Genomic DNA, 12,865 nt, shown 5'->3' with positions numbered 1-12,865 from the left:
AAGGGGCCTTAGGCTCCATTCACACCTAGGTGTTCCGCATTGTGCAGCGTTTCAAGGAATCGCAAGGCAGAATCGCAGTGATTCTGAGCACATAGGTGTGAATTGAGCCTTAGGCTGAGTTCACACTTGCGGCCACGGCTCACAGCAAGGGGTCCAATGCTTCCCTGTTCACCGATTCAGGCGCAAATTTCTGCCTGAATTTGCATCGGATTCAGAGCCAAAGGTGCACAGGACCCTTTCCAAATACGGACGGCGCCTACCCCTGGGGTGTGTGTGTGTGTGTACTGGCTCCATTAAAAGCTGGTCACACTCTCCTGTAATGTGAATTGGATGCAAGAAAACCAGCATCCAATTTGCATGAGTGTGCACCCAGCCTTAGAGGTTAAGCTCTTAAAGGAGTTGTAAAGGAAAACATTTTTTGCTGAAATGACTGTTTACAGGGTATAGAGACATAATAGTTAACTGATTCCTTTTAAAAACGATTAAAAATAGATACAAATCAATCATATAATGTACCTGTAGTTTCAGTTTCATTTATGCATGCTTTTTCATGCTTCTGTGAAGTACAGAGACACAGAGCCAATAGAGGGCAGTGATGGTTTGTAAAACAAAAGTGATTGGTTCTGAGGGGTTTAAGACACACAGGAATCACACCACCTTGATTAGTGCCACAGAGAGAAAGCTCCCATGTCTTTTTTCATCAGGAAACAGACTGTTCAGAACAGAGAAGGATTACAGCAACATCAGAGCAAAAACGAACAATGAGGATATGAAAACAGCACTGCAGTAAGACAACTAATCTTAAAATGTCCTTTAGTGACCCTTTAAGATTAGTTGTCTTAGCCATCAAGCTATGGTAGATTGTGAAGCAGGATATCCCTTGTGAGGCCCTGATGGTAGGGCAAATAGGAAGTCGGTCTTCATGATAGAAGCTGTAGCTTTGAGGAAGACTATGATGGCTCTGACCACATCCCAACAGTAAAAAAAACGATGTCCTTGGGGTGTTTTAAAGTACGGCACAAAGAGTGAAGGGACTATGGTTCTGTTGAGGTAGAACGCCGACGCCACCTTAGAAAGAGAGGAGCGTCTTGGGCACAAGACTACTACTGTATATCTTTGTGAAGCATGAGGAATGGCTCCTTAAAATGGTATTAAAAAAAAAAAAAAAAAAGTTTTTTTTACAAATAACAAATGTTATTCTCACCTGCCCTGTGGTGGTTTTGCACAGAGCAGCTCCGATCCTCTTCTTTTCAGGTTCCCTGCCAGTGTCCCTGGCTCCCCCCCCCTCGAGCAGTGCCCCCAGAGAAAGCCATTTCCCCCGGAGGGCACCAATGCACGTTTATTCCTGAGCCACTGCACTATGTGTCCATAAGACACAGAGCTGCAGCTCAGCTCGGCCCCGCCCCCACTCTCTCCTCATTGGATCACCGGCTGCGATTAACAGCAGTGGAAGCGCCAAAGGACTCCCGCTGCTGTCTTAGCCAATTTGGAGGGAGAATCAAAGGACAGCCAAAGCTATCATGAACATCAACTGGATCGGAGGGAGCTTTGGTAAGGATTGGGGGGGCTGGGGGAGCAGCACACAGAAGGTTTTTAAACAAAGGTAAAAAAAAAATCTTCAGCCTTTAGAACCACTTTAATCAATCAAACAAGCCCCATACCACTCTCCACACCTGCTCTCCATTGATACCCAAGTCCTTGTAACACTAATGAGTCACATAACACCAGGGAGGGAAAATGGCTAATTGGGCCCAATTTGGAGATTTTTCACTTATGCGGAGCTGCACCAGACTTTGCACTATTCAGTTTTATTAAGTCAACCCCTTTAGGCCCAGTTTGGACATTTTCACTTAGGGGTGTACTCACTTTTGTTGCCAACGGTTTAGACATTAATGGCTGTTTGTTAAGTTATTTTGAGGGGACAGCAAATGTACACTGTTATACAAGCTGTACACTCACTACTTTACATTGTAGCAAAGTGTAATTTCTTCAGGGTTGTCACATGAAAAGAATAAAATATTTACAAAAATGTGAGGGGTGTACTCACTTTTGTGAGATACTGCAAGTACCCCTGTATTGATATGGTCACTTTAGAGTGTCTATGCTGGGCAAAGCAACAGATTATAGTTTAACTGTGGTTTCCTTGCCATCCTTTCTCTTTCCGATTGGGACCCGGGACTTCCGATTCCCGGTCACATGATCGCTGTGATAGCCTCTGATTGGCTATCAGAGTGATCAGTCACTGTAAAGCCTGTCCATTGTGTATACAATGCAGCTTCCTCTCTATTTAGAAGAGAAAGATGTAAAAAAGTGTGCAAGATTAAAAAAGAAAGAAAAATAAATAGCTAGCTCAAGGTTTGATCTGGGTCAATGCCAGGGTCAGTGCTAGGGTCAAGGTAATGGTCAAAGGTCAGGATCTATAGAATTTTGGGTATGATTTTCAAAATGAATAACAGTGTCAGTTTTTTTTCCCGGTTGGATTTAAAAAGCAAAATGCGTACTGTTGTTTCTGGTCCCTACTACGGGTACGAACAACAACTAACATAATACATATGTGGCATCATTAGGAGGAGGAGAATTTAATTTGGGTTGTTCCTTGGTGGTAAGTTATGGTAATGGCAAAAAAAAACAGCTAAATTAAAATATATATATTATTTTTTTTGGGCCAGTGTTTCTTTGATAATAATAATAATTTTAAAAATAAAAAAATATCATGGGATACCCATTACCATTTACATCCAATAGACATCTCTTGAAAAAAACAAGGTATAATCCACCTGGATACACAAAGTGGTTGCGATATGTACAGTTTTACCAACGCATGTCAAAGACATTAGTCTTACGGTCAGCCACTTACTTTAAAGCGGAGTTCCACTACAAATACTGCAGCTGCTGACTTTTAATATATGGACACTTACCTGTCCAGGGCAACTGCGATGTCTGCACCCGAACTCTCCCTCGGCTCTCGGGGGCTGGCGCCATCTTCGGTAAGGGAATCAGGAAGTGAAGCCTTAAGGCTTCACTTCCTGGTTCCCTACTGCGCATGTGCGCGATCCCACTGGTCCCTGCTGTCTTCTGGGACCTGTGAGTCTCCTAGAAGACAGCAGGGGGGGCGGCGTTGGCGCCGGACGTGGCGTAGGTCATCGATGTGATCAATGCCCGGAAGTGGGAGCAAATACCTAGATTAGATTACACAGGTATCTGCTCCCTCCTCCCCCCTGAAAGGTGCCAAATGTGCCCCCGGGGGGGGGGGGGGGGATCCCAAAAAAAGGAAGTTCCATTTTTTTTGGTGGAACTCCGCTTTAACTCTCAGCGCTGAGGTGAAGGAAGGCAAATATATATTCTTTTAGATATTTTAAGGAATTAGGCACACAAACTTACTATATCCCACTGGCTTTATTTCACACGGGCTTTGCTGCGCTTTTTTTTATTTTACAAGATGGTTCACAAGACAACAGACAAGACAAAAAAAAAAAAACACAACAAATAACCTGCATCATAAAATGCTGGGAAATATGCACATCTACAGCAGAACACAATAAAGCAAATGTCAACTTTGTAGAAGATTTCTATTAATGGGGGCATGATGGTAAAAAGTTTTTTAAATCTGACAAATCGATGAGTTCCATCCAGGCCTCGGCCCTCCTGGAAGAAGCTGGATGCAGGTAAGCAGGCGTCTCACAAGCTAGTATAGCGCACTAGGCCCTCCCGGAAGACGCTGGATGCAGGTAAGCAGGCGTCTCACAAGCTAGTATAGCGCACTAGGCCCTCCCGGAAGACGCTGGATGCAGGTAAGCAGGCGTCTCACAAGCTAGTATAGCGCACTAGGCCCTCCCGGAAGACGCTGGATGCAGGTAAGCAGGCGTCTCACAAGCTAGTATAGCGCACTAGGCCTTAGCTTTGCATTTGCAACAGGATAGAGCCCAGACTGTAAAAACCAAAGTGTTTTCCCATAGAAAAAACTCAGCCCAAAAAAATAGCTGAAATCTGGTAATACAAGTACCATAGGAAAATCAACACTTTTTTTCTTCATAGAAGCCCCAAAATGAATTGGTCCTAAACCTTGATGCTCAGTGTTGTGCTGAATTCAAGTGTGCAGTTTAAATCATTATCATATAGAAATTGTATACGGTTTCCTAACATTTTTGGATAAATACATTTTTATAATCTAACACACCAAGAGGTTGCAAGAAGAAATAAAATAGGAGGTTACCTATGAAAACCTTTTGTATTCCTGGTATGCTTTTCTGGCTGATCTGCCCAGGCTACGATATATACTAAACGTTCATATATGGAAGCCAGACTGTGGCCTTACAATTCTCTAAAATAAAATATATATATGTTCATATTATGTTTAGTGTGGTGTGATGTGGCCAGAGTTCAGCCCTCCCAATTCCCTCCTTTTACATGCCCCCCAAATCCATGCATTGGTACAACGATTCAGCTGCTTTCCCAAAAAGTGAAAAATTGCACCGATAGCTCCTGGGGTTTACAGTATAAAAAAGGAGCCCGCTTATCAATGAGGTTTTCAATGCTACCTTAAAAACGTGCAGAAACGTCATGCCGTCCAGCTGCAATACTGTAGACCCTAACTGTAAGAGCGCAAAAAAATAAAAAAAATTATAGGCTTCCTTTAATATGATGCATTCAATGCCTCTGCACTGTAGAAACAGCCATTTTGTGGTCAGGATCGCTAATAAAAAACGCAGCCAATCAACTGACTGCATATAACCGGTAAAAATTCACAAAATGGCTCAAGTACAGGGGCAGAATTTCAAGTTGGTGATGGAGGATCTTGTAGGTAAACTTATATTTTAATGCCAATAATGTAAGCAGTATTTCCGACAACCCGCCTTCACAATTACTAAAGTGGGCTTAGATCACTAGGGAAGGGGATACAGAATGAAACGCTTAGCGCAAGTCTTCCTCTTCTCCTTTGATGGTCTTCTTGATGCGAAGCAGCATTGTAGTCAGCCACTGGTCCAGACGGGAGATGGAGTCATATTCTTTTACCTGTAGAGAAAACAATTGTATTAAGCCAAATGCTCTTTGGACAGAATGATATATACAGAGAAAGAAGCAAAGCAGCTTTAGGTATATGCCAGGGGTGATCACAATTTTATTTTTTAACAGTATTTTATGTGCAAAAAAAATCTTTCCAAAAGAGGAAGGAAACACTGCACTAACTAGAAATGTGTAAATAACCACACGTGAGTGTAGAAAATAAGCTGCCAGTACAAATTACCTAAGATACCCAAATTCAACAAACAATATAAAAACCAAGGTACAGAGCTATGTGAACAATGATAAACCCCAAAAAATGTGTGAAATAATAATTAGTGTAAACAAACAACAATCACTCTAATAGATAACTGGATGACAAACAGTTATCTTAAACTCAATGCTTCGAAAACAGAACTTCTCCTGTTTCACGCTAACCGGAAAAATCACCCCGCGTCAACATGGACTCCCCCACCCATTCTGGGTAAAACTATCACCCCTAGCACCAAAGTCAAAAGTCTCCGAGTCATTTTCGATACCCACATGACAATGGATGCACAAATAGGGGCTGTAGTTAGCGGATCCCATCATCTGCTGCGCCTACTACGCAGACTCACCCCCTTTATCCCGAAAGAGGACATTGCAGTCGTGGTGGGAAAAATTTATCAATTCCAGACTCGACTACGCAAATGCCCTCTATCTAGGACTCCCCAAATACCAAATCACTTGTCTGCAAGTCGTTCAAAATACGGCCGCTCGACTAGTGACTGGGAAAAAAACATGGGAATCAATCTCACCTTCACTGAGATCCCTTCATTGGTTGCCAGTAAAAGACAGAATCACTTTCAAGGCACTCTGTCTAACGCATAAGTGTATTCAAGGCAACGCCCCCCAATATCTATGCGAAAAAATAAAAGCCCATAACCCCAATTGCATTCTGCGATCCACCAATCAAAACCTACTCCAGATACCCAAAGCCAGATACAAGTCCAAAAGAGATGGAAGATTTGCAGTCCAAGGACCCCGCCTGTGGAATGCACTACCAACCACCATCCGACTAGAGTCGGACCACTTGGCCTTCAGGAGAAAGATTAAAAACCCATCTCTTCTGAGGTCAAGGGGTTCCTTACCCATGAAATGGATACAGCGCCCAGAGGCGATTCAGTTCGCATGTGTTGCGCTTTACAAGTCTCTCACTCACTCACTCAATGACATAAAAATTCCAACTAAGAATAAAGTCCATAGAGTATAATCCACATCAAAATAAAATGAGTGAATAAAAGTCCATGGATAGTGATCTGCATCAAATAATGAAAGACAAATGAAAAAAAAAAAAATTAGGTTGAAAATTAGGCGCAGTATGTATAATGAGAGAAAGCGGCGTCTTCTCTGAAGTTCTCCCGTCTGCTAAACTCCATGGTTGCGCATCGCCGTGTGGTGCGTGATGACGTTCCACTCAGCTAGGCCACACCTACGCGTTTCGTCATCAAAAGACGTCGTCGGGGATAGGCTGCGCCTAATTTTCAACCTAATTGTAAGTGCTACTTTACTTTATTAAATCCGCTTTCCATGCAGTATCACGCTATGTAGTCTTCCCTTATTTCTCATTACATGGGAGTTTGAACTGATCATATACCTACTGGAGCGAGTTTACTTCGGATCCGTTTCTTCATCATATATGCCTGGAGATAGTCTATTTGGGAAGACTATAAACATCCCTGTGCCTGATTTGACCGCTGTAACGACGGTCAATCCTATGTGGTAAGGAGACTACATCTCACGATTTGGGTGTCCTTTCGGTGGAGGAATCATTTGTCTTTCATTATTTGATGCAGATCACTATCCATGGACTTTTATTCACTCATTTTATTTTGATGTGGATTATACTCTATGGACTTTATTATTCTTATTTGGAATTCTTATGTCATTATTGTTTGTTTACACTAATTATTATTTCACAAATTTTTTTTGGTTTATCATTGTTCTCATAGCGCTGTACCTTGGTTTTTATATTTTTTATTTTTATAGTATTTTATGTGCAGTCAAAATGCAAAAAATAAATAAAAATAAGTTAAATCTGGCTGTGAATCACTAAATTTATACAACAGCTATAAAAAAAGTGAAAGTCAAGACATCAGAATAGAGACATTGGGGTTGATTTACCAAGGCCCCTTTCATACGGGCTGTCCGATCAGGTCCACCTGTCAGTTTTCCAGGCAGACCTGATCGGACCCTCCATTCACCCCTATGGAGCAGCGGATATCAGCAGTGACATGTCCGTTGACATCCACTGTGATCCGATCCTGTCTGCAAAATCCAGACAGATGGTGGTCCCATTTTCCATTCACCTGGTGGATCAGATAAAAAAGCACAGGTGGTCCGTTCTCATCCAATCTCCCCATAGAGGAGAGCGGGACTGGGTCTGTCTCCGATTTGCTTAGTAAACAATGATGGACCTGTCATCCGCCTGCTCAGCGGATCAAGCGGAGTCTGTCAGGCCCATGTGAAAAGGGCCTAAAACTATAGAGTGCAGAATCTGGTGCAGCTCTGCATAGAAATCAATCAGCTTCCAGGTTTTATTGTCAGAGCTTAAAATTGAACAAGCTGAAGTTAGAAGCCGATTGGCTGCCATGCAGAGCTGCATCAGATTTTGCACTCTCCAGTTTTAGTAAATGTTCATTGTTCAATAAAAAGCATTGAAAACCTTCCTTTATTAAATTCAGGATTTATTGTAAAGGCTGAAGCCTTATATATTCAAACTGTACTAAAAAAAAAAAAAAAAAAAAAAAAAAAAAAAAAGGAAAAACACACACACACACACACACACAACCCTCTTACAATTCAATAGTAATAATAATAATAAATAATTAAAAAAAATACAAAAAAAAAAAACACACTTACTGCATCTGTATAGTTGTCCAGGTTTTGTTCTTCATGAGCATCAAGCAGTTTCTGTGAAAAACAAATAATAATGTAGACCTGTCATTAAACCAGACTTTCCATTAACTTATTTTATTGTCATGAATTAAAAAAAAAATGCTCAAAACTTGGATTATGTGGTCTCTGGATACAGGGTGTATTGTGGGAGTTTCAGGATATTAGGGCAACCCTGGGCAATTCAAACTGAGAAGATGAAAAATACATACAACATACATAAGCCAAACCATTTTCTCCACCCACGTAATATTCAGTAGGTCTCCTATTTGCCACCAAAAAAGCCCTTACCCTTAGAGGCATGGACGCCACTGCACAAAGCATCACACTGCCTGTCAGCTTGCTTAATTCCCATAAAGCAACCTGGTGCCATCTCTTCCATCGGTAAGCGACACACAATATAAAAGAAGGCGTGATTTATCAGACAAGGCCGCCTTCTATTGCGGCATGGCCCAGTTCTGATGTACATGTACCTATTATAGGCACCTTTGGCTGTGAACATGGGTCAGCATGGGTATCCCAAATGCAAAAAAACTCCAATGCACCAGTGGTGGTGCGTCCATAAGGGCGCAGGGCACCGCCCCCTCTGTCCAGCCCCCTCCTCTATGACCAATAGATGCATGGATCTATCCATGGCCGCCGCTGAGTAACAGACAATAGGTCAATTAGATGGGCCACAATTTGGGCACCAGAGGTTGAATCTGAGGACTGCATGCAGCCCTTTGGTTATGTGCATTCCCACCAGCCAGTAGTCAGTATTTTCCCTGCATTCCTGCCCGGCCAGTAGTCAGCATTTTCCCCCAGCGATTTTCCTGCATGCCCCCCCCAGCCAGTAGTAAGCGGTTTCCCTGCATTCTCCCAGCGATTTTCCTGCATCTTCTCCCCCCGCCAGTAGTCGGCGGTTTCCCGGCATCCCCCTTAGCCAGTAGTCAGCGGTTTCCCTGCATCCCTCCAGCCAGTAGCCAGCGGTTTCCCTGCATCCCTCCAGCCAGTAGCCAGCGGTTTCCCTGCATTCCCCCCCAGCGATAAGCAAAAAGATAAAATGTATATTAAATTGACAGAAAGATTGATGGAGAAGACAGATTTTACCTTTACTAGCTTGCACTCCCTGGAATCAGAAAAAGCTGGAAACATTTCCTCATATTTCTGGACTGCCAGCTGTAATAAAGCACACAAATAAGAAACTATGCTCACATTCTGAAACACCTATATGCCCAAAGCAAATAAGCATACTACCTTGGCGTTGTACATGTCGATGCAGAAATGGCAGAGGGCAGCTTTGAAGAAATAATCCTTGGCACTGTATTTGAGTAGAGGACTGTCCATCGCATTGGTACCAACCTAAAACGAAGTACAAGGGACATAAGGCAGTGAAATCCAGCCTTTTGCCAACTGGTCTTTCCTCCAAAAAGGTGGGGAAGAATCAGATAGTCCTATCCTAGAGAGGTGACCTAAAGTAAACAGATTTGTCTGCAGTTTCTACCTGTTCATAGATTTCAACAGCTTTTGCATACTGTTCCAGCTGAGCTGTGTAAGTGGCGACCTTCAGAAGACATTTGTTAGCAGAACTAAAAAGGAGAAACACAAAAAACATAATTATGATGGTTTACAATCAAGATTCCAGCAAGTTTGTGTCTTGGTAGTAAATGCCTGCAACCCAGCAGTTTAAATTATTTTATTGTATATATACAAAATATACACACACACACACACACACACACACACACACACACACACAGACCCCTCACATTTTTGTAAATATTTTATTATAGCTTTTCATGTGACAACACTGAAGAAATTACACGTTGCTACAATGTAAAGTAGTGAGTGTACAGCTTGTCTAACAGTGTAAATTTGCTGTCCTCTCAAAATAACTCAACACACAGGCATTAATGACTAAACTGCTGGCAACAAAAGTGAGTACACCCCCAAGTGAAAATTTCCAGATTGAGCCCAATTTGCCATTTTCCCTTCCCGGAGTCATGCGACTCGTTGGTGTTACAAGGTGTCAGGTGTGAATGGGGAGAAGGTGTGTTAAATTTGGTGTCATCTCTCTCACTCTCTCATACTGGTCACTGGAAGTTCAATATGGCACCTCATGGCAAAGAACCCTCTGAGGATCTGAAAAAAAGCATTGTTGCTCTACATAAAGATGGCCTAGACTATAAGAAGATTGCCAAGACCCTGAAACTGAGCTGCAGCCAAGACCATACAAAGGTTTAATAGGACCGATTCTACTCAAAACAGGGCTCTCCATGGTTGACCAAAGAAGTTGAGTGCCAGTGCTCAGCATCATATCCAGAGGTTGTCTTTGGGAAATAGACGTAGGAGTGCTGCCAGCATTGCTGCAGAGGTTGAAGAGATGGGGGTCAGCCTGTTAGTGCTCAGACCATACGCCGCACGCTGCATCAAATTGATCTGCATGGCTGCAGTCCTAGAAGGGAGCCTCTTCTAAAGATGATGCAAAAGAAAGCCGCAAAACAGTTTGCTGAAGACAAGCAGACTAATGACATGGATTACTGGAACCAAAATAAACGTATTTTGTTCAGATGGTGTCAAGCGTGTGTGGCGGCAACCAGGTGAGGAGTACAAATACAAGTGTGTCTTGCCTACAGTCAAGCATGGTGGTGGGAGTGTCATGGTCTGGGGCTGCATGAGTGCTGCTGGCACTGGGGAGCTACAGTTCATTGAGGGAACCATTAATGCCAACATGTACTGTGACATACTGAAGCAGAGCATGATCCCCTCCCTTCAGAGACTGGGCCGAGGGGCAGTATTCCAAGATAACGACCCTAAACGCCTCTAAGACAACCACTGCCTTGCTAAAGAAGCTGTGGGTAAAGGTGATGGACTGGTCAAGCATGTCTCCAGACCTAAACCCCATTGAGCATCTGTGGGGCATCCTCAAAAACAGAAGGTGGAGGAGCGCAAGGTCTCCAACATCCACCAGCTCCGTGAAGTCGTCATGGAGGAGTGGAAGAGGACTCCAGTGGTAACCTGTGAAGCTCTGGTGAACTACATACCCAAGAGGGTTAAGGCAGTGCTTTTCACTTAAGGGTGTACTCACTTTTGTTGCCAGCGCTTTAGACATTAATGGCTGTGTGTTGAGTTATTTTGAGGAGACAGCAAATTTACACTGTTATACAAGCTGTACACTCACTACTTTACATGGCAGCAAAGTGTAATTTCTTCAGTGTTGTCACATGAAAAGATATAATAAAATATTTACAAAAATGTAAGGGATGTACTTTTGTGAGATACTGTAATAACAAAAAAAAATATTATATATATATATATATATATATATATATATATATATATATATATATATATATATATATATATATATATATATATATATATATATATATATATATATATATATATATATTAGGGTTGTCCCGATACCACTTTTTTGACACCGAGTACCGATACTTTTTTTTTTAAGTACTCGCCGATACCGATTACCGATACCGATCACCTGGGAAGAGAAGGTAAAGGGGTGGTTTGGGGGAGTTGGATGAGGCTGGGGTGAAGATGTGCTGACTGGTCGACTGTAGCAGGGCAGACTGGGAGTGTGTGTGGTGGCAGGGCAGACTGGGAGTGTGTGTGGTGGCAGGGCAGACTGGGAGTGTGTGTGGTGGCAGGGCAGACTGGGAGTGTGTGTGGTGGCAGGGCAGACTGGGAGTGTGTGTGGTGGCAGGGCAGACTGGGAGTGTGTGTGGTGGCAGGGCAGACTGGGAGTGTGTGTGGTGGCAGGGCAGACTGGGAGTGTGTGTGGTGGCAGGGCAGACTGGGAGTGTGTGTGGTGGCAGGGCAGACTGGGAGTGTGTGTGGTGGCAGGGCAGACTGGGAGTGTGTGTGGTGGCAGGGCAGACTGGGAGTGTGTGTGGTGGCAGGGCAGACTGGGAGTGTGTGTGGTGGCAGGGCAGACTGGGAGTGTGTGTGGTGGCAGGGCAGACTGGGAGTGTGTGTGGTGGCAGGGCAGACTGGGAGTGTGTGTGGTGGCAGGGCAGACTGGGAGTGTGTGTGGTGGCAGGGCAGACTGGGAGTGTGTGGTGGCAGGGCAGACTGGGAGAGTGTGGCAGGGCAGACTGGTAACTGAGAAAAAAAAAGGGAGGGCTGATAAAGTGGGGAGGGGAGTCACAATCCTGGCTACTGCTCTCTATTCAAATAAAACAAAACAAAATGTATGGCTGCTACTTAAAAAAACATGATTGAACACATTCAGCTGGTGCAAACACCCAGTGTATGTTTCCCACTAAAAATAAGTATACAATATATGTGCTGCGCTGCTGTGTCAAATTCTAATTATATAGTTTTAAATAACAAAACAAAAAAGGACTGGCAAAGAACAGTGAATCTAATCTGATCAAACACTGACCTGCTGCAGTGGTGCTGGCCGTGTGTCACACTGTCTGTGCCTCTGCTTGCTGGAGAGGCTGGAGAGGGGGGAAGAGGGGGGGGCTCCACCAGGCTAAGTACGGACACACAGGGCATGGGGAGAAGCCTTGCTGTGTGCAGAGCCATGCAGCTGCCAGGGAAAAGTCAGATCAGTGCGATGAGCAGAGCTAAATGTGAGAGCTTCACCCGGCAGAAGGGAGAAGACAGTGGAATGGGGGGAGCTGGGCTTGCTCACCTCTAATGCAGGAAGTTTCCACAGACATGCTGTCCCGAGCCTGCTGATAGCTGGTGAGAGGGGAGGAGGAGGTGGGGAGAGAAGGACACGTGATTGGTTGTTAAGGAAGCGGTCGGCCCCGTTCCTTAACAACCAGTAATTGCCAGCATTTTTTCTTTACTTTTCAGCTGTTGACAGGGAATTCCTGCTGACAGCTGAAAGTACAGAGCCCGAAGGTATCGGTTTTTGGTATCGGGGCATTTGCACGAGTACAGATACTCTTGCAAATGCTTAGTATCGGCACCGATACCG

General features: G+C 43.7%; 1 protein-coding gene across 1 annotated transcript in view; it reads right to left on the bottom strand.

Annotated features, from left to right (window-relative positions):
* Nucleotides 1-3,377: 3,377 nt before the first annotated feature.
* Nucleotides 3,378-12,865, bottom strand: part of NAPA (NSF attachment protein alpha) — a 39,514-nt gene continuing 30,026 nt past the window's right edge. The window contains exons 7-11 of the mRNA XM_040323280.1: nucleotides 9,419-9,503; nucleotides 9,172-9,276; nucleotides 9,025-9,093; nucleotides 7,903-7,953; nucleotides 3,378-5,013 (exon numbers count right to left, since the gene is read on the bottom strand). Coding sequence (XP_040179214.1) covers nucleotides 4,912-5,013; nucleotides 7,903-7,953; nucleotides 9,025-9,093; nucleotides 9,172-9,276; nucleotides 9,419-9,503 — 412 coding nt within the window. The 3' untranslated portion in view covers nucleotides 3,378-4,911. The remainder of the gene's footprint in view (nucleotides 5,014-7,902; nucleotides 7,954-9,024; nucleotides 9,094-9,171; nucleotides 9,277-9,418; nucleotides 9,504-12,865) is intronic.

The sequence above is a fragment of the Rana temporaria genome, chromosome 9, assembly GCF_905171775.1.
Source record: "Rana temporaria chromosome 9, aRanTem1.1, whole genome shotgun sequence".
Classification (NCBI taxonomy): Eukaryota; Metazoa; Chordata; class Amphibia; order Anura; family Ranidae; genus Rana; species Rana temporaria.
The sequence above is the reverse complement of the archived record's forward strand: the minus strand, read 5'-3'. Positions and strand labels throughout refer to the sequence as shown.